The sequence below is a fragment of the Oryctolagus cuniculus genome, chromosome 7 (genome assembly GCF_964237555.1).
Source record: "Oryctolagus cuniculus chromosome 7, mOryCun1.1, whole genome shotgun sequence".
Lineage (NCBI taxonomy): Eukaryota > Metazoa > Chordata > Mammalia > Lagomorpha > Leporidae > Oryctolagus > Oryctolagus cuniculus.
The window spans coordinates 136,383,106-136,405,382 of record NC_091438.1 but is presented as its reverse complement, the minus strand read 5'-3'; the positions used below and the strand labels follow the sequence as shown (position 1 = coordinate 136,405,382).

Genomic DNA, 22,277 nt, shown 5'->3' with positions numbered 1-22,277 from the left:
ATTGCTTATTTCATCTCATTTCAGAATTGTATCCTGAATTTGTAAATTGGAGACTCCAGTGACATTGCCACTCTTGTTTTGAGGTAGTACCTTGGATCCAGTCCAAGTTGAATCGTTGTAATAAGGTAAATGCCTGGTTTTAAGAAGGACTGATAACTTCATTGATTTATAAAATCAATCTTATGTTTGGAAATGATTATCCAGAGGCTTCTTTGAAATTTCGGGGTTGTTATGAAGTGTTTTTTAAAAATCTTTTTCAAAAAGATTTATTTATTTGAAAGACAGAGCAAGCAAGAGAGAAAGAGAGGGAGGTTTTCCATCTGCTGGTTCACACCCCAGATGGCTGCAACAGTGAGTGCTGGGCCAGGCTGAAGCCAGGAGCTTCCTCTAGGTCTCCCATGTGGGTGGCAGGAGCCCAAACACTTAGGCCATCTTCTGTTCTTTTTCCAGGCCATTAGCATATATCTGGATCAGAAGTGGAGCAGCTAGAACAGGAATTAGCACCCATACCTCCTATATCCCCAGTGCCAGTCCCCATGATTTCTTTTTTTTTTTTTTTTTTTTAAAGATTTATTTATTTATTTGAAAGTCAGAGTTACACACAGAGAGAAGGAAAGACAGAGAGAGAGAAAAGAGAGGTCTTCCATTTGCTGGTTCGCTCCCCAATTGGCTTTAATGGCCCATCTGAAGCCAGGAGCCAGGTACTTCCTCCAGGACTTCCCACACGGGTGCAGGGGCCCAAGAACTTGAGCCATCTTCTACTGCTTTCTCAGGCCATAGTAGAGAGCTGGATGAGAAGTGGGGTAGCTGGGACTAGAACCGGCACCTGTATGGGATGCTGGCACTGCAGGTGGTAGCTTTACCCACTATGCCACCATGCCAGACCCAGTGATTTCTTAACTAGTCCCTTTTTGGTGGGCACACAGGCTTTTCCCTTATTTTCCCTGTGGTGAATAAATGATAAGATTACATTCTTACATATATATGACTTCTTTTCAGAGTATATTTTCTTAAGCTTAAAAAGCATTTTATATATTTATTTGTAGTGTTAGGAAACTTTATTCATATGTGGTAGAAAACTATTATCTAGACATATCAGACTGAAAAAACAGTACTTCTTCCCTTCCTTGTGCCTGAAAGCAGCTATTCATTGTGTATTGCCCCTCTAAATAATAAACTTATTTTTCTTTCCATGTTTGGTGTTATCTGTTGACTTCCCACCTTAGATAGAGTTGTTTTTTGGTATATTTCCCTGACCACCTCACAGACTAACATTTATATATAGAAAGTAATTTTGGTTAGAGTATTTCATGGCTGGCAGTGTTGTTCACTGTCTAATTTTGTTGTATGCTATTGTGCTATGGATGCCCTTTTTTTTTTTAAGGTTTTTTAATTTATTTTTATTTATTTATTTATTTATTTTTTTAACTTGAAAGGCAGTGAGACAGAGACAGGCAGGTAGATCTTCATTTGCTGGATCATTCCCGAGATGGTTTCAGTGGCTGGGGCTGGGCTAGGCTGAAGACAGGACCCTTTAAGTCCATACAGATCTCCCTCGTGGATGGCAGCAGCTCATGTACTTGGGCCATCATCTGCTGCTTTTCTGGGTACACTAGTGGGGAGCTGAATTGGAAGCCGAGCAGCAGGTACTTAAACTGGCATTCTGTTTTGGGATGTAACTTAACCTGTGCCAATGCTGGCACCTGCTTTGCCTTTTTTGCACAAGTGTGTGTTTTCTTTGGTGCTAATAATTAGTCTTTTTAAAAACCTGTTTTGCCTTGCTTCTGTGTTTCTTTTAAGAGCTAGTTATTTATTTGAAAGGCAGAGCTGCAGGGAGGCAGAAGCAGAAAGAGTCAGAGAGAGCGGTCCTCCATCTACTGGCTCACTTCCCAAATGGCAGCAATGTCTGGAGCTGGGCAGATCTGAAGCCAGGAGCCTCTTCTGGGTCTCCCACATGTGTGCAGAGGCACAAGGACTTGGGCCATCTTCTATTGCTTTCCCAGGCCATGGCAGAGAGCTGGATCAGAAGTGGAGCAGCTGGGATTCGAACTGTCACCCACATGGGATGCCAGCACTGCAGGTGGTGGCTTTACCTGCTTGCCACAGCGTGGGCCCCTGGTTTCTGTGTTTTTATTGGTAGTTCCTTTCTAAACTCCATGCATTAGTGTAAATTTTCCTCAGTGCATTTAAGCATTTTGGCTATATGGAAAGTAATTTGGAGACACTTGCTCAGTTGCATCTGGACATGTACTTCTAGGCAGCAGTACAGCTGTTGTGCTCGCATCATCATCCAGATGTTTTTCTTCCTTTTCTTGGGCTGGATCCCATGATCTTTTTGAATCAGCCTTTTGCTTTGGAGGAATACCTTTATCCTTTAGCTTCCAAAGAAAAGAATATAAAACAGATAAAATTTTTAGACATTGTGTAAAAGTGCTTTTATTTCTGCCTTCGTATTGTTCGTGAACTTGACTAGATATAGAATTTTAGTGTAGAAATAATTTTCCAGGGCTGATCCTGTGGCACAGCGGGTTAAAGCCCCAGCCTGTGGCGCTAGCATCTCATAGAGGCACCGGTTCGAGTCCTGGCTGCTCCTCTTCCAATCTAGCTCTCTGCTGTTATAGACTGAGAAAGCAGTAGAAGATGGTCCATGTTCTTGGGTCCTTGTATCCACGTTGGAGACCCAGAAGAAGCTCCTGACTTCGGATCAGTTCAGCCCTGGTCGTTGCAGTCATTTCTGGAGTGAACCAACAGAATGGAAGACCTCTCTCTGTAACTCTTTCAAGTAAATAAAATAAATTTTTAAAAAAATCATTTTTCTTCAAATTTATTTATTTGAAAGGCAGAGTAAGAGAATAAGAGAGCTTGCGCTTCTGTCTGCTAAATGACTGCAGCAGCCCCTGTTGAAGCCAGGAGCCTGGAACTCCATTTGGGTCTCCCATGTGGGTGGCAAGCGCCCAAGTACTAGGGCCATCTTCTGCTGCCTTACATTATCAGGGATTTGTATTGGAATCAGTGCAGCTGGAACTCAAACTGTTGCCTTGATGTGGATGGAATGCCACCATCACAGATGGCTACTTAACCTGCTGTGTCACAACATCAGCCCCATATAAATAATTTTTTTTTTGACAGGCAGAGTTAGACAGTGAGAGAGACAGACAGAGACAAAGGTCTCCCTTCTGTTGGTTCACTCCCCAAATGGCCGCTACGGCCGGTGTGCTGCGCCAATCCGAAGCCAGAGCCAGGTGCTTCCTCCTGGTCTTCCATGTGGGGTGTGGGGCCCAAGCACTTGGGTCATCCTCCACTGCCTTCCAGGGCCACAGCAGAGAGCTGGACTGGAAGAGGAGCAACCGGGACAGAATCCAGCGCCCCATCTGGGACTAGAACCCGGGGTGCCGGTGCCGTAGGTGGAGGATTAGCCTAGTGAGCCGCGGCACCGGCCCATAAATAATTTGTTTTTAAAAAGTGACTAGGCAGTGGCCCACACTGTGGTGTAGAGGGTAAATTTAAAGTACTGGCATTTCATGTGGTGCCATCTGAGTCTGCTTGCTTTCACTTCTGATCCAGCTCTCTGCTATAGCCTGGGAAAGCAGTAGAAGATGGCCCAAGTCCTTGGCCCCTGCCCCTGCGGGAGAGCTGGAAGAAGCTCCTAGCACCTGGCTTTGGATGGGTCCAGCTCCTCCCATTGTAGCCATTTGAGGAATGAACCAGCGGGTGGAAGACTCTTTGTCTGTCTGTCTGTCTCTGCCCCCTCTGCCTCTGCCTCTGTGACTCCACCTTTCAAATAAATATATATTTTTTAAAAAGTAACTAGGCAAAATTGGAAAATGTTCAAATCTTGAGCATTTGAAAAGGCGTAATCACGGTTGTCTTAAGGACAGTGCTCCCCAATAGAAGTCTAACGGGAGTTGCATGTCATTGAAAATTTTCTAGTAGCCACATTAAAAAAAAGATAAATTTAACTATAAAGATGTATTTAGTGCAGTTTAATGTTTCTAACACATTTTCATCTTAGCATGCAACTAACTTAAAAGTTAATGAGATACTCTACATTCTCTTTTTTTTTTTTTTTTTTTTTTTTTTAAATTTTGTCTGGAATTCTGGGTTTATTTTATGCCTAAAATTCACCTCAACTTAGAATGACCTCATTTCAGGTGCTCAGCAGCCACATGTGAATAGGATAGTGCAGCTAGAGTTGATAATTCTGAAGGAATCGCTTAACTAATAGTATTAAGTTGTTGAGCTATTCCCTGCCATATTCTAAATAAAATATAAGGTAGCAATGTATTAACTTAACAGAATAAGTTTAACACATAAGCATTTCTTTTCCTCTAAACTTCTGTGTGATAGACTTGTTTGGGGAAGATTATTTGACATTTATTTATTTTTTAAAGATTTGTTTTTTGAAAGAGTTACACAGAGAGACAAGGAGAGGCAGAGAGAGAGAAAAGAGAGGTCTTCCATTCGCTGGTTCACTTCTCAGTTGGCCGCGGCAGCCTGAGCTGCGCCGATCCAAAGCCAGGAGCTACTTCCAGGTCTCCCATGTGGTTGTAGGGGCCCAAGGACTTGGGCCATCTAATACTTTCCCAGGCCATAGCAGAGAGCGGGAGAGGAGCTGCTGGGACTCAAACCGGCGCCCATATGGAATGCCATCACTGCAGGAGGTGGCTTTACTCACTATGCCTCAGGGCCAGCCCCGATTTGATCTTTAAAAGGGTAGTATCATGGGGGTACCAGTGCTGTGGTGCAACAGGTTAACGCCCTGGCCTAAAGCGCCAGCATCCCATAAGGGCACCAGTTCGAGACCCAGCTGCTCCACTTCCGATCCAGCTCTCTGCTATGGCCTGGGAAAGCAGTAGAAGATGGCCCAAGTCCTTGGGCCCCTGCACCTGCGTGGGAGACATGGAAGAAGCTCCTGGCTTCGGGTCGGTGCAGTTCCGGCTGTTGTGGCCAATTAGGGAGTGAAACATCGGATGGACGACGTCTCTCTCTCTCTCTGCCTCTCCTTTCTCTGTGTAATTGACTTTTAAGTAAAATAAATAAATCTTTAAAAAAAAAAAAAAGGCTAGTATCTGCAGAAGATGTCAGACAGCTTCTTTCTCCTGATATAGTTGTGAACAAGCTTTGTATAGAATTTTGTAAAATGGTGGGTGTCTGCATCAGTGGTAGGGGGATTACTTGACAGAGAGAAACCACACTTGGAATCTGCAAAGAATGTCCATAGCCCACTGGTTCTGAATCTCTTTGTGGTTCCCTGAATTAGAATATTGATGGACATTTTTAATAAGTGTTATATTGCTGTATTATACCTGTGTGTGTATTGCAGTAGTAATAATGAAGTTTTCAGGTCTGCTTAATTTAGTTTAAAAGGTTTACCATAATGAGAGCTAGAAGGAAACTATATGTTGTTAGTTAATATAAATTATAGTGCCTAAATTAAAAAAAAATAAAGCTGAGGCCAGCATTGTGGCATAGTGGGTAAAGCTGCTGCCTGCAACCCCAGTTTCCCATATGGGTGCTGGTTTGCGTCATGGCTTCTCACTTCCAATCCAGCTCCCTTTTAATGGCCTGAAAAAAGCAGTTGAAGATGACCCAAGTGTATGGGCTCCTGTAGCCCACATGGGAAACCTGGAAGAAGCTCCTGGGTCCTCGCTTTGGTCTGCTGGGAAGTGAACCGTAGATGGAAGACCTCTCTCACTCTTTCCCTCTCTGTAACTCTGACTTTCAAATAAATAAATGCCTTTTAAAAATGAAAAGCCAGGATTTCTCTAAGAAGTAAGAAAATATTCCCCCATGGTAACATGAACTCATTTAAAATGGGAATAAAATTACTGTTACCATCCCCAAAGGAATATAGGAAAGGAGCCTCTGGAGTGAATCGAAGATTATTTAAACTGCCAGCTGTGCTGTTCATTGATTCCTGATGATGACACGTTAATTGCATAGATGATCCTGAGCTTCAGATACCTGTTGAGTAAATTCTCAGGAGGAGGCATCAAAAAGTTGTTTCCCATTGGGGATATTGTGATAAAAAGTTCTAAGTTAATGACATCTGAGTTTGCTGTTGATTTTGCCTGCTAACGTTCTGCATCAAAGAGATTTGTTTTCCAAAGGTAAATATAACCTTTTGACATGTCTTCCTTAATCACAGGCCCTCCTCTTCTAGTGCCCTTCTTCAATGTGACATATGCCAGTTTAGCCAGGAAAGGTATAATATGCCTTATTTTCTGTGTGCAGAGATGTCTGATCACTTGCTACTTACAGGCAGGTCAATAGTAAAAAAATACAAGAACTTAAGGTATGAACTCACCTCAAGTATGCCAGGCTCTTTGTGTATGCTGCTTCATTTCTAATGCTACTCCTGTGAGGTAAAGATCACTTCTGGAAGGCTGAGAGAGTATTTTGTCCAGCTAGTGGCTGGTAGAGCCAAGATTTTTTTCTATAACTTTTTCTTAGATTTATTTTATTTATTTGAAAGAATTACAGAGAGAGGTAGAGACAGAGAGAGATGTCTTCCATCTGCTGGTTCACTCCCCAGATGGCCGCAGTGGCCAGAGCTGCGCTGATCAGGAGGAGCCAGGAACTTCTTCCGGGTCTCCCATGCGGGTGCAGGGGCCCAAGGACTTGGGCCATCTTCTACTGCTTTCCCAGGCCATAGCAGAGAGCTGGATCGGAAGAGGAGCAGCTGGGACTCGAACCGGCTCCCATATGGGATGCTGGCGCTTTAGGCCAGGGCGTTAACCTGCTGCACCACAGCACTGGCCCCAGAGCCAAGATTTGATCCTAGTTCTTTTTTAGTCGTTTGGAGTTATTAAATACTACTACTTCTACTACTACTACTACTAATAAAAAATGTGTTTATTCCCTCTCATAATTGTCTTAGTTGTTATGAGTTATTTATACTTTCAAAAAGAAATTTCTGCAAATACCATAGTAGGAATGGTATTTTGAAATACCTGAGTCTTATAATTGGCATATAGTTTACATTTTCACTTAAATTTGTTTCAGTTTACATTAGTATTGTTTGTTCTAAATGATTATATTTTAGAATTTCAGAGTGCTCACAGGGACAAACACATAAAGGCCAGGTACCCATCATTGTGTGTTGCTTCTTTATAATAAGGAATCTGATTTATTAAAAGGAAAGGAGTTAAAAGGGACTGGCTGTGTCCACTTATACTTATTAGGATTTTTACCTTGAATACATCCTGCCTGCAGGGTGTTGATAATTTTTGTGGCTAGATAAGGGTACACTTGGGTTTCTACTATCTTCTCTCCTTTTGTATGTATTAGATTCAGTGCATCCATAATAAAAACAGCTTTCTGCTGTGGCCAGGGAGTGCAGTGGAGGATGGCCCAAGTGCTTGGGCCCTGCACCCCATGGGAGACCAGGATAAGTACCTGGCTCCTGCCTTTGGATCAGCGTGGTGCACCGGCCGCGGCGGCCATTGGAGGGTGAACCAACGGCAAAGGAAGACCTTTCTCTCTGTCTCTCTCTCTCACTGTCCACTCTGCCTGTCAAAAAAAAAAAAAAAAAAAAAAAATTCCAGTTGGCTGTAAGGCAGGGTCTTCTTAACCTGTAAAGTTATAAAATATAAAAATGAAATAATCTGATTGTGATGTTTCCAAAGTGAACTTGGAGTAATAAAAAAAAGAGATATTTGGGCTGGTGCTGTGGCATAGCAGGTCAAGCTGCTGCCTGCAGGGCCGGCACCCCATGTGGGTGCGTGTTTGTGTCCCAGGCGCTCCACTTCCGATCCAGCTCTCTGCTATCACCTGGGAAAGCAGTAGAGGATGGCCCAAGGGCCCTTGAAACTGCGTGGGAGACCTGACTGAAGCACCTTGGCTCTGGATCAACCCAGCTCTGGCTGTTGTGGCCGTTTGGGAAGTGAAGCAGTGGATGGACAACTTCTCTCTGCCTCTGCCTCTCTCTGGCTCTGCCTTTCAAATAGACAAATCTTTAAAAAAATAAAAATAGTTACATTTATTTAGGGTCATATAGAAATTGTTACTTAGTGGGTTTTTTTTGTTTATTTAGTATCAGTATAAGATATTTGACTTCACATTGAAAATAAAAGTACCAATACTGTTAGCTTGTGGAATGTCAGCAGTTTTAGAATAGTGGAAGGGAGGAGCTGGTATTTTGGCACAGCAGGTTAAACAACCACTTGGGATGCCAGCATTGCATATTGAAGTGAATATTGAAGTCTTGGGTGCTCTACTTTTTTTGAAGATTTATTTATTATTTATTTGAAAGGCAGAGTTACAGAGAGGCAGAGGCAGAGAGAGAGAGATATCTTCCATCTGCTGGTTCACTCCCCAGATGGCCACAATGGCCGGAGCTGCGCCGATCCAAAGCCAGTAGTTTCTTCTGGGTCTCCCAAGTGGGTGCAGGGGTCCAAGGACTTGGGCCATCCTCCACTCCTTTCCCAGGCCATGGTTGCTCTACTTCTTGTCCAGCTTCCTGATAATGGGCCTCAGAAGACAGAGAAGAAGGCCCAAGTGCCTCTGCCACTCGTGTTGGAGGAGTTCCTAGCTCCTGGCTTCAGCCTGGCCCAGACCTAGCTCTTGTAGGCATCTGGGAATGAACCAACAGCTGGAAGGTCTCTGTCTCTGGTTCTCCCTTTGTCTCTCTGCCTTTCAAATAAATAAATCTTCAAAAAAGAGAATAGTGGAGGGAGATCACATGTAAACTCACTGACTGGCTTGAAAAATTATATAAGAAACAAGTGATTCTATCATGTCTGCCCTATCTTGTGTCTGCCACTCCTGCTCCCCCCACCCCCTTTTTAAGGATTACTTTATTTGAAAGGCAGAATTACAGAAAGAGGAAAAGACACACACACACACACATACACACACACCCCTTCTATCTGCTAGTTCACTCCCCAGATGGCAGATGCTCTCAACTGTCAGAACTGGGCCTGGCTGGAGCCAGGAGCTCCCTCTGGGTCTCCCATGTGGGTAGCAGGGACCCAGCCTCTTGGGCCATCCTCTGCTGCTTTTCCAAGGCCATTAGCAGGGAGCTGGGTCAGAAGAGTAGCATCTAAGATACGACTCAATGCCAATATGGGATGCCAGTGTCACAGGCTGCAGATTAACCCCCTATGCCATAGTACCAGCCCAGAACATAGTTTTTAAAGTTTAAGAATTTCAGAACTACCCAGATACATTTTATTTTAAAGTGTTAAAAGGGGAAATGACCTTTTTCCTTGAAGCATTTTCCTCCCTTTTAAAAAGGAGGGTGTTTAATTAATGTATATGTGAGTATTCTTTTCTATAAATTTTAAGACTTTAGAAATAAAATAATTGTTACTGATTTAACTTACTAAATGATTTAACTTACTAAATGATTTAAGAGCCATTCAACAGCAGCCAGAGTAAATGTCAGAAAGACTGCTTTGGTTTGATTTCTTCTGGGGCTTTAGGTGGGGTGTGAATACCTGGCAGACTGTTACCTTAGGGATGCCACAGCTACTCTTGATTCCTTTCTTTCTTTCCATTTTTACTCAGGAGACGACAGTCTCCAGAGAAAAGCATAAAATAGTAAACATGTTTAATGTTTCACTTGAACTCTGCTTTTCTGCCCTAACTATCCAGAAGCATACAGAGTACAAATTAGGCCTGTCTGCTTTTCCTAAAACCCTTTATGAGTTCTGAATTTCTTTCTTGGTAATTTTGGGTCTGTCTTTACCACAAACATTTTGTGGCTCATTTATCATTGATTTTGTACCTTTTTTTAATTTTTAAATTTGTTTTTAATTTTTTTATTTTTTGACAGGCAGAGTGGATAGTGAGAGAGAGAGACAGAGAGAGAGGTCTTCCTTTTGCCGTTGGTTCACCCTCCAATGGCCACCATAGCTGGCACGCTGCGGCCTGCGCACTGTGCTGATCCAAAGGCAGGAGCCAGGTGCTTCTCCTGGTCTCCCATGGGGTGCAGGGCCCAAGGACTTGGGCCATCTTCCACTGCCTTCCCGGGCCACAGCAGAGAGCTGGCCTGGAAGAGGGGCAACCGGGACAGAATCCGGCGCCCCAACCGGGACTAGAACCCGGTGTGCTGGCGCTACAAGGCGGAGGATTAGCCTATTGAGCCACGGCGCCAACCCCTTTTTATTTTTTTATTATTATTTTTTTATTTGAAAGGCAGAGTTAGAGAGAGGGAGAGAGAGAGAGAGGTCTTCTGTCCACTGGCCCACTCCCTAGACAGCCACAACAGTTCGAGCTGCACCCATCTGAAGGCAGGATCTCTTCCATCTCCTGGTTCACTCCCCAGTTGACTGCAACAGCTGGAACTGTGCCAATTTGAAGCCAGGAGCCAGGAGCTTCTTCTGGGTCTCCCACATGGGTGCAGGGGCCCAAGGACTTCGGCCATCCTCTACCGCTTTCCCAGGCCATAGCAGAGAGCTGGATCGGAAGTGGAGCAGCCAGGACCAGAACCGGCACCCATATGGGATGCGGGCACGTCAGGCCAGGGCGTTAACTTGCTGAGCCACAGCGCCGGCCCCTATGGAAGCCTTTTGAGTCCACAAACTGTCAGTATTTGGACAGGGCCATAAGCAAAGTGGAAGTTTTTTCTTCCCTTCAGAGAAAAATACATCCTTTTTTAATGGTCTTTTCTTTCCACTGGGATCTCACTCAGAGATCTTTCCTGTAGATCATTTTTTGCCAGTGTCTTGGCTTTCTACGGCTAAAATGTTCTCATGGGCTTTTCAGCCAGACAGAAAGACTTAAGGGCTGATTCCGAGGTCAGAGTGTTTTTCATGGTGTTTGTCATTCTATGAGTCTGATGAGTGGCCTGATTCCCATGTTGGATCATTCTCTACCTGTTAATTCATTTTTTTAAAGTTGTTGTTTTTTTTTTTTTTTTTTTTATAAGGCTGGCACCGTGGCTCAATAGGTGCCCCAACCGGGACTAGAACCCAGTGTGCCGGTGCCGCTGGGTGGAGGATTAGCCTAGTGAGCTGCGGCGCTGGCCAAGAGATTTTCCATCTGCTGGTTCACTCCCCAAATAGCCACAACAGCTGGAGCTAAGCTGATCTAAAGACAGGAGCCAAGGTCCCACACGGGCGTAGGGGCCCAAGGATTTGGCCATCTTCCTCTGCTTTGCAAGGCCATAGGAGAGAGCTGGTCTGGAAGTGGAGCAGCCAGGAGTTAAACCGGTGCTCATATGGGATGCTGGCACTGCAGGCGGTGTCTCTACTGGCTGTGCCACAGTGCCGACCCTCATCGAACATACTCTAGATGTGGAGCAAGAGGAGCTAAATGTTTTAAATATAATTTTATCAAGCATGGGCTGCTAACTTGTCCCAACCTTAATTCATTTATTTCATTGTCAAGATAGATATCCTGTAATTTTGCATGCTGCATAAAAAATGCAACCCTTTACTGTCTACTCTGTTTGTCTCAATCAGAAAGAGGGGAGAAAATCCATTTTTAAACCTTTTGTTGACTTTGATTTTTAACTATGATATCTCTGTCTCTCAGTAGGTATCTTTTCTTTCTTTCTTTTCTTTTTTTTTTTTTTTTTTTTTTTAAAGATTTATTTATTTGAAAGAGTTAGGCAGAGAGAGAGGTCTTCCATCTGCTGGAGCTCTCCCCAATTGGCCGCAACAACCAGAGCTGCACCAATCTGAAGCCAGGAGCCAGGGGATTCCTCTGGGTTTTCCCACCTGGGTGCAGGGGCCCAAGGACTTGGGCCGTCTTCTACTGCTATCCCAGGCTATAATGGAGAGCTGGATCGGAAGTGGAGCAGCTGGGACTTGAACTGGATTTCCAAATGGGATGCTGGCACTGCATGTGGCAGCTTTACCCACTATGCCACATTGCCGGCCCCAATAAATTTTTAAAAAAATTTATTTTTCTGTTTGAAAATGAGACTTAGAGTTACTTCTGTCTGCTGGTTCACCTTCCAGATGGCTGCAATGGCTAAGGCTGGCCCAGGCTGGAGCCAGGAGCCAGGAGCTTCTCTTTGGTACATTGGGTGCACCCATTCAGGTTCAGGGGTCTCAGGACTTGGGCCATCTTCCACTGCTTTCACAGGTGTATTAGCAGGATGCTGGATTGCAAATGGAGTGGCCGGGACTCCCAGCTGGCATATGAGATGCCAACATTGCAGGCAGCTCTTTAACCTGCCGCAACATGTTGCTGGCCCCTAAAATTTTAATTTTTAAAAAATGCTTATTTACTTATTTGAAAGGTAGAGAGGTACAGAGAAAGGGGGAGAGATAGAGACAGATTCTTCCATCGCTGGTTCACTCCCAAAATAACTGCGATAGTCAGGTCTAGGCCAGGCCCCAACTAAGAGCCAGAAACTCCATTCTGATCTCCTACATAGGTGGCAGGGTGCCGGATTCTGTCCCGGTTGCTCCTCTTCCAGTCCAGCTCTCTGCTGTGGCCCGGGAGTGCAGTGGAGGATGGCCCAGTGCTTGGGCCCCTGCACCAGCATGGGAGACCAGGAAGAAATACCTGGATCCTGGCTTTACATTGGCGCAGTGCCAGCTGGAGTGGCCTATTGGAGAGTGAACTAGCGGAAGGAAGACCTTTCTGTCTCTCTCACTGTCTATAATCCTACCTTTTAAAAAAAAAAATACACGTTTAACAAAAAATGAAAGCTTCATGGTGTTCGGACATCCTAATAACTCTGGCTAGTAAGATGAAGACACCTGTATGTTTCAGTACTACACCAGGTGGCTGTTGCTTATTAGAATACGTTAAGCTCTGTCTTATATTGTTCACGAAGTGGACAGTGAAATTGGAGTTCACACCCTGAGAAGTGCTCTGAGAATGCTAGACCTCCTAAAGAAACTGAATATCCTGTCATAGAGTAAGTTTAGAATTGATGGATTATAGAAGCTACCATACATATTTATTTGCTCGTCCCATAAAAAATAATCAACTAAGACTTTTCTGAGAAGAGCTTTTTCAGTGTAAACCTGGTATGTGCAGACTGAACGATAGTTTGTGTGTTGGCTATTTAGGACTGGCACAGTTGGAACTCTTAGGATGGCCTATTGCCTTATCTTTGAAAGTTTTTGATTTGGAGAATTTTGCTTTGGCTTTTTTTGCCAATAGTAATTCTTTTTCTTGGATTTGAAAAATAGTATGTTTTTAATGGTATAAAAGCCTTGTAATTATGTATCTCACAACTACTGTTTTGTTGTAAGTAAAATGAATATGTTCTTCCAAGGCCCATTGGTCTTTTTGGTATTGGCTGAGAAGACTTGGGCCTTGGAAAGGGTGTTGGTTCTGGTCCACACTCTAAGGTGGCTCTTTGTGGAGCAGTTTGAAGAAAAACCCTTTCTCCAAGTAACAGAATTGTATTCGAAATGATTTCAAAAGGCTGTTTGAAATTTTACAGTTGGATATTAAATAAAAGGGGAAAAAGAAATAGAGCAACAATTGTGTAACTATAAGATGGAGGGGCACATCTTGCAGCAGAGGAAGGGTTTCTGAGAAAGGACTTCAGGCTTTAGTGAGTCTGAGCTCACCCTGAAGCACCTTGTGGTGTAGCTTGTAGAAAGAAGTCTTAGGATGCCTTAGTGGTTTCTAAATAGTTCTTTTCTAGTCAGACCACATTTGGAGAACTACCTTAAACCCTGAGTATCCCAATGAGGTGGGACAAACTGGCATTGATTCAAGAGCAAGCCAGGGTAATAAGTGCATATTCTAAGATCATATCATCTAAGGAATGTTGGAAAGCAAGGATAGGCACAGCAGCAGAATTACTGCTTTAGGTGCCCGCATCCCGTATCAGAGGGCTTGACTGACTACTCCACTTCTGGTCCAGTTTGTTGCTGATGCTCACCTTTGAGGCAGTAGGTTATGGCTCAAGTATCTGGGCCCCTCAGAGACCTGGATTGGGTTCCAGACTCCTGGCTTTAGCCTGGCATCCCTGACTATTGGAAGCTTTGGTGAGTGAACCAACAGTTGGAAGATATCTCCCTGTCTTTGTCTGCATTTCAAGTAAAATGAAAATAAGTAAAAGTTAAAAAGAAGCTGAGAATATTTGGCTGTTAAGTAGGAGTTTCCAAAGTAGGTCTTATATTTTTGCATCCTTGACCTGCCAAGCAGAGATAGATAGGAAGTGTTGATTGCTCCTTTTTCCATCAGCCAGTTCTTCTATACTGCTGGCATGGGAATGTGGCCACATTCTCCACCATTGATGGGGGAAGAATGTTTGCGGGGACATGTTTTCATCTGAGGCATATTTTACGTTCGTGAACTGTCTTCATCTTTTGCCACAATTCTTCGGGATTAGACTTTCTCTTAAATTTTTTTTTTTTAAAGAAAGATTTATTTATTTGAAAGAGTTAGCGAGACGGAGGGAGGTAAGGATGGAGAAGGAGAGAGGCAGAAAGAGAGAGAGAGAGAGATCTTCCATCTGCTGGCTCTTCCCAGATGGTTACAGTGGCTGGAACTGGACCAGTCCAAAGCCAGAAATTTCTTCTCAGTCTCCCACATGGGTGCAGGGCCCCAAGCATTTGGTCCATCTTCTGTTGCTTTCCCAGGTGCATAAGCAGAGAGCTTGATCAGAAGTGGAGCAGCCAAACTCGAACTGGCACCAGTATGGGATGCTGGCGCTGCAGATGGTGGCTTTACTTGCTGTGCCACAGTGCCAGCCCCTATCAGTGTTTTAAGTGAAGCAGCATGTACAGGAAAGGCAGATGTTACTGAAGGAGCAGAACGTCCTTATGGGTAAATTTCAGTTTGAGAAGAAACCATGTCCCTGAGTACTTCTTAGATGGTATAAGTGCTGCATTAATTTCCAATGTGGTATTAATATATTTGCCCCTCTTAGGACATGGACTTAGAAGAACTACTAGAAATAAGAAAAGGTGCATGTATAGTAGTCTTAAGTGATTGCAATGAGGTTTAAAAGTCTCAGAAGAGAATTATGTGATTTTTAATGGATTAGCAGCAAGGCTTGGAATGATTTTGGTTAATTAATTGGATGACTTTACCTTTTATTTCTCCCCACTTCACACGAAAATGTGTGGGTTTTTTTTTTTTATTTTTATTGTTTTGTTTTATTTTTTGACAGAGTTAGAGACAGAGAGTTATAGACAGTGAAAGAGAGACAGAGAGAAAGATCTTCCTTCCGTTGGTTCACTCCTCTAATGGCCACTACGGCTGGTGCTGTGCCGATCCGAAGCCAGGAGCCGGGTACTTCCTCCCGGTCTCCCATGTGGGTGCAGGGACCCAAGCACTTGGGGGCCATCCTCTGCTGCCCTCCCGGGCCACAGCAGAGAGCTGGACTGGAAGAGGAGCAACCGGGACTAGTACCCAGTGCCCCAGCCGGTACTAGAACCCGGGGTGCCGGTGCTATAGGTGGAGGATTAGCCAAGTGAGCCACGGCCGAAACTGTGGTTTTAAAAATACATTTAAGCTATGGCTCACTTGGCTAATCCTCTGCTTGCGGTGCTGACATCCCATATGGGCGCCGGTTCTAGTTCCAGTTACTCCTCTTCCAGTCCAGCTCTCTGCTGTGGCCCTGGAGGGCAGTGGAGGATGGCCAAGTGCTTGGGCCCCTGCACCCGCATGGGAGACCAGAAAGAAGAACCTGGCTCTGGCTTCGGATCGGCACAGCACTGGCCGTAGCGGCCATTAGGGGAGTGAACCAACGGAAGGAAGACCTTTCTCTCTCTCTCTCTCTCTCTCACTGTCTTTAACTCTACCTGTCAAATTAAAAAAAAAAAAAAAATTTAAGGGGGCTGGTGCTGTGGTGCAGCGGGTTAAAGCCCTGGCCTGAAGTGCTGGCATCCCCTATGGGTGCCGGTTCAGGACCTGGCTGCTCCACTTCCGATCCAGCTCTCTGCTGTTGCCTGGGAAAGCAGTGGAAGATGGTCTAAGTCCTTGGGCCCTTGCACCTGCATGGGAGACTGGGAAGACGCTCCTGGCTCCTGGCTTTGGATTGGCGCAGCTCCGGCCATTGTGGCCAATTGGAGAATGAACCAGCTTATGGAAGACATCTCTCTCTGTCTCTACCTCTCTCTGTAACTTTCAAATAAATAAAATATTAAAAAAAAAAAAAAAAAAAAACATTTAAATGTACTGAGAGAAGAAGCCTCATGTCTTTCTGGTATTTCCTTTGCTTTTCTCATGATATGTTCTTTTCTTTAGGTGACAGCTTAAATACCACCTCTTGACCATTTTCTGTAAGTAAGTCTCTATATTTACCAGCATTACCTGCTCTTTGTCTTCTTCCTAGTATTTACCACTGTTGGTAATTACTCTAGTTTGCTTGTCTGTTTTTATTTGTGGTCACACACTCTATAGGGTCTTCTTGAATGACAGGGGTTGTTTTCAGTTACAGTTTTGTACCATCCAGAATTACTGTACTTAATTCACAGGGTATAATGATGATTTAAAAATTATCTTCAATTTATACTAATAACAAAGCTCTAGGAGTAGTAATGAAATTGAAGCCATCTTACTGTAGTTCTTAAGTATACCTGTCAGTTCTAGTAAGTTTACTATTTGTAGAAGTGTTTAAGTTTGGTTGTTTGTATTTAGATGACAACTTTTTCTTCATGTTAATGAAAATTAGCTTCTTAGCTTTCAGTTTCTAGGTTTTGAACTGAGTATTCATTTTCCACTAACTTGTACCACCTTTTTCTTCTCAAGTCAGATATTACCCACCTATTGTGTAGGTGATGTGGATGATTTTTTTTTTTTAACCTAGCTAAAAGTAAAAATTAGAGATGTCATTAGGCAGACATACCTGGACCTGTGGCGGGGGTAGGAGGAAAAAAAAGCGAGGATGAACCTAGAGAATCTCAAAATAATCTGAAGGCCAACCAGAAAAACAGTGTATTTTCTGTATTCTCGTTGTAAATTGTTTATTCCTCCCATCCCTGAATAACTTAACTTCTCTATCCTGATTTTGTGTAGCATTACTTGCCAACTTTTCATTGAAACATCTTTGGCCTTGCTAGAGCATAGAACATTTGATGTTGTGGGTCCTTGATTTCCTCATCTAGCTGTCTCTTCCTCTGCACTCTGTCTCTGGCCTCCTATAGCCAGTCTTTGATAGACACATACATTAGCTTGAAAGTTTTTGTCGCTGCAGGGATGTCTAAGGGTATAAAGGGGAGGAGTCAGTACACCTTGCAGACTAGTCCCAGTGTTTACTTCTCAGGACAACCTTGAGGTGCTCTGTTCACTCTAGGAGTGGGAGAAAAGGAAAAGGATGTGTGTGTTTGTAGGAAAATGACCCTGGGGGAAAAGAAAATCTAATTGTTGATGGTAATGAACAGCTAGATGAAAGTGATGGTTCTTCACTTTATGAATTATTTTAATCCTATATTATATAGATTATATTATTATATATATTATATAGATTAACATCTTATATTTACATCTGTTAGCCAACAATAAGTTATTTTGAGAATACTCACTCTCTTTTTAACTTGTTCCTTAGAAGTAAAGATTAAGTATATGCCTCATGGTGTCGAGGGCCATTTGTAGTCTAGGGAGTAGAGATGTGCCACTGACTCAATCACCAGGATATTGTTGGATAGGTTTTCTTCTTTTAGAATTGGGAAACCTGGCTCAGATCATATCAGTACATTTAGTCTTAAAACTTGTGTTCTGGGGCTGCTGTGGTGGCATAGTGAGTTAAGCTGCTGCCTGCAACGCCAGCATCCCTTATGGATGCTGGTTCAAGTCCCAGATGCTCTACTTCCAATCCAGCTCCCTGCTAAGGTGCAGCTGAGGACAGCCCAAGTGCTTGGGCCCCTGCACCCATGTGGGAGACCTGGAAGAAGCCCCTGGCTTCAGGCTTTGGCCTGGTCCAGATCTGGACATTGCAGCCATTTGATGAGTAGTGAACCAGTGAATGGAAGACCCCTCTCTCTCTCTCCCCCTCCAGTTCTCCTTTTCAAATAAATCTAAAAGCAACAACAGCAAAAACTTGTGTGCTTACGAAAAAGCTTATAGCTCTGTTCTTTCCTGTCCATCTTTTGGGGTCATCCAGTTAGGATTCAGTGTCAGCCAATTGCCACTATGGTTTAGGATGTTTGGAATTTGTACTTCTTAGAAGCTCCTTTTGGTGAAAAGCCAAAGAGCACTCTGTAAAATCAATCATTTCATCTGTTTTTTAAAAAATGTTCTGATTGTCCAGAGAGGTTTGAATATGCGATGGGACTCATGTTTGAATTGTATTTTCTTAGGTGAGGTGTAACTGAAAAGCGAACTTCAAAGATGTCAAAAACAAACAAATCCAAGTCTGGATCTCGCTCTTCTCGCTCAAGATCTGCATCGAGATCTCGTTCTCGTTCATTTTCGAAGTCTCGATCCCGAAGCCGATCTGTCTCTCGTTCAAGGAAGCGCAGGCTGAGGTAAGGGGGCATGGTTTGTATGCTGACATAATCATAACCTTAGTCAAGATGGGTTTTGAAGGTCTTTGGTCAGACTCTCTGAAGTGTCAGATGGAATCAGGGTTGGCCTGTGAGACGTTCCAGGTCTCTTCAGACAGTCCAGGTCAGCTTTGATTGCCATGCTCTTTAGCTAATTTCTCTCCTATGCCAGCACATAATATTTCCCATCCATTTTGGAAGAAAGAGCATTTTCATTTTATTTGAGCTGTTTGCTTCCGTTCTCGACGTCTGATTATTTTTTATTGAAGTATTTTTGAGGGCTTGAATAGTTTATTTGCCATATCAGCAAAAAAAAAAGCTAAGAGGGTGAACAGCATTGTAAGAAGAAAAATCTTTACCCATTAAGATAATTACTGAAAAACTTACCATAAGTTATTTGTATGCACTAACTGCTTCTGTTTAATAAAACGTATTCTAAAGCTGTCTGAAATAGCAGTGTTGAAAACATCATTTTGTCTTACTAATAAAATCTTGAATTTATTGTGAGGTCTTTTTTTTTTTTTTTTTTTTAAGTATTTAAAAGGTAGAATAACAGAAGTGAGGGAGGAGAGTGAGAGCAAGAGAACAGAAGCACTTGTGTGCGTTGTCTTCCATCCACTAGTTCACTCCCCAAGATGGCTCTACCAGGCAGGTCTGTGCCAGCCAGAAGCCAGGAATTCCATCCCAGTCTCCCACACAGGTGGCAGGGGCCCAAGTACTTCCATCTTCTGCTCCCTCCACTGGTGTATTAGAAAGTGAATCAGAAGTAGAGCAGCTAGGACTGGAGCTGGCACTACAGTATGAAGTGCCAGCCTCACCAGTATTTTTTAATTCAGTTTTCATACCATCAAATGAATTTCTCTATTTCAATCATGTGTTGAAATGGGAAACTTCTTTTGATGTTGTGAATCAGGCTTTTTATCTTTAAGATCATTTTAGGTGTTTTTTCTGTGTTTTTTTTTTTGGGGGGGGGGTAGATAAGGACTTTTTAGTAGGTATAAGTTTCTAGATAAATATCGATGTCCCTTTGGGAATCTGCACAATTTCATTCTTTCTGTTAAAATTGCACTAGCAAAGAGATTGGTTTTGTCACTTGGAACCCCTGCTGTTTATTTCAGATGAGGATCTTGAATCCTTTTCTTAGCTGAATGGGTTATGAAATGTGCAGTAAACCTCAAGAGAAGTCAGTTACGAAGTTCTACTCTTTTTCCATAGCTCAGTAGTCCTTGTAAAGATTGTTAAATGGTTGTTGAGGGTGTTTTCCTCCCCAAAAATAACAGTTTCATTTTCAAATGGAATCTGAAAAGTCAACCTGAAAATTAATTTCAGACTAGAGGTTGAACAAAAAAAAAGGTATGCATAAATGCTGAAGGAGAAAAACCATTAAATACATTTTTTAATCTACTTCAGGAAACAGCTGTCAAGACCATGGAACTGAGCAGGGACTTTATAACTCCTTCCTTTTACCCATAGTCATCGATAGTCATCGTCTTTTTTTTTTTTTTTTTTTTTTTTTGGACAAGCAGAGTTAAAGAGTAAAAGGTCCTCCTTTTCCGTTGGTTCACCCCTAAATGGTTGCCACGCTGTGGCCTGCGTGCTGCGCCGATCTAGAGCCAGGTGCTTCTCCTGGTCTCCCATGCGGGTACAGGGCCCAAGCACTGGGCCATCCTCCACTGCCTTCCCGGGCCACAGCAGAGGTGGACTGGAAGAGGAGCAAGGACAGAATCTGGCGCCCCAACCAGGACTAGAACCTGGGGTGCCGGCGCTGCAGGTGGAGGATTAGCCTAGTGGGCCATGGCGCCGGCCTACCCATAGGCTTCTGATTTAAGCAGTTTTAGCTCATTTGATTCTGAAAAATTCCTTTTTAAAATTTAGTCCACTAAGTGGGAACTGACTGGTTCAAAAGCAAGAGGCAATACAACCAAAAACCAAGACAAAGTTACAGAGCTGGTGTGTGTGCTGCCTTCTCTCCAGCAGGTTGTTACTCGGGAGGAGTGTCTTCCCTAGAAAACAGGTTTCTGTATTGATTCTAATCTGAATTCCTTTTTTTTTTTTTTTTATTGGAAACAGATAAATTTGCCACTGAATGTTCACTTTTTCTTTCTGGGCTATCTGTTTCATGGCTTTTTCTTTTGTTTCCCCTCTCCTACAAGGAAAGTATCTATCCAGAGATTTTGGGAAACCATGCCTTTAAATTAACTAACTGCTGAGTTCTACAGAATTGGAGAAAATTGATTATTTCCTTGTATTTCACAGACTGTATCCTTTTAAGTGACTTTTAAATAACTTCAAATGAAATCTGCAAAGACTCATACTCCCGCATCTGCAGTGGCTGCGGGTTTTGGATGCAGTATGCCACAAGGCCCTCACTAGTAATGGATAACAAGCAGTAGTAGCCTCTGAGGATGGGAACATGAATTGAACCCTCCTTAGTGGATCACTTCCCTCAGGCATAGCCATTTAAGCAGGTCGTACTCGGTTTCATAGCCTGCTTCTGCCTATCTCTTCCTTTCTTGCGTTGTTAACTATTTTTGAATGGAAAGTGTGGAAGGTAAGTTTTTTTGTTTTTATTAATTGTACTTAAATAGCAACCTTTAATATCATGTATTTCTGCCAGTTGCCTGAGTTCATAAAATAGTAAAAAAAAAAAAAAAAAAAAAAAAAAATTGGAGCATAGTGCTTTCCATTCAGTTGAATGTGTTTCTTCTTAAAAAGTCTGCTTTGTTTAGTTGTTAAATCCTGAAAAAAAGTTGACACATTTGCTAAACAGTTGTAGTAGTGTCCCCCTTATCCATGGGAAATAGGACCTGAAACTGTGAATCATGCTGAATCCTATCATGTAGACTATGTTTTTCCTAAACATCTGTACCTGTGATATATTCTCTTCGGCGTGCTAAGAGAATATAACGATGAGAGCAACATGCCGTAATCAAAGCTACTTAACATTTAGGAGTTGGGGCTGCCGTTTTGGCATAGCGGGTAAAGCCATTGCCTACAACACCAGCCTTCTGGGAATATGGGTGCCAGTTCATGTCCTGGCTACTCCACTTCTGATCCAGATCCCTACTAATGTCCTTGGAAAGCAGCAGAAGATGGCCCAGGTGTGGCAGATCTGGATGAAGCTCCTAGCTTTGACCTGGCTCTGATGTGGCTGTTTCAGCTGATTGCGGATTGCACCAGTGTATGGAAGAACTTTCTGTCTTTCCCTGTTTCTCTAATTCTTTCAAATAAATTTAAAAAAAAAAACAAAAAACAAAAAGTTTTCTATTTCAGAAATTTAATTTGCCATTTAATAATTTTTAAGGCCCCCCCCCCTTGTTTTTTTGGAGAGAAAGAACATGCGCTTCCGTCCTGGTTTATTTCCTAAATGCTCACAGTGACTTGAATCTTTGAGACTGAGCTGGAAACTTAACCCAGATCTGCTACATGGGTGGCAGGACCCATTCACTGGAGCTGTGACTGCTGCTTACTAGGGTCTGCATTAGTAGGAAGATGGTGTCAGGAACACTGGCTTTCCAGTGTGGGATGCAGCTTTCTGCTGGTGTCCGTATGGGATACGGGCACCGAGGCTGCGGTCTTCCCCGCTATGCCGCAGCGCCAGCCTCAACATGTAGTTTTTTACAAAGTTAGGTTACTGTAGATTCCTGTTCTGGAAGTGTTGCTACATCAGTTGTTTGTAGTTTGTTAAATGAAGGAAAGTTCACCACTGTCCTTTAGACTAGGAAGCCTCTGACTTCGAAGATGTATAAACTGGAGGCTGCTTTCTCTTCGCTACCTCTTGTGTACTTAAGAGCCTTGTGGTCAGATAGTGCCCTCTTGTGGCACTTTGGTAAGATCATGGAGCTGAACCGCAGATATTTGACCTTGGAAATAGACCATTTGCAGGTCCCTGATAAATAAACCAATACTTGTATGGTTTGGTAA

The 22,277-nt window shown here is 43.2% G+C and overlaps 1 protein-coding gene across 12 annotated transcripts in view; it reads left to right on the top strand.

Annotated features, from left to right (window-relative positions):
* The window catches only part of THRAP3 (thyroid hormone receptor associated protein 3), a 65,502-nt gene that overhangs the window by 23,581 nt on the left and 19,644 nt on the right, over positions 1–22,277 (top strand). For 3 of the 12 annotated variants that reach the window (XM_070078742.1, XM_070078743.1, XM_070078744.1), the window contains 3 exons: positions 25–125; positions 16,117–16,155; positions 18,168–18,335. In XM_070078742.1, the coding sequence (XP_069934843.1) occupies positions 18,199–18,335 (137 nt within the window). In that variant the 5' untranslated portion in view covers positions 25–125; positions 16,117–16,155; positions 18,168–18,198. The remainder of the gene's footprint in view (positions 1–24; positions 126–16,116; positions 16,156–18,167; positions 18,336–22,277) is intronic. The other 9 variants (XM_051832194.2, XM_051832195.2, XM_070078741.1 and 6 more) reach the window with 5 other exon arrangements.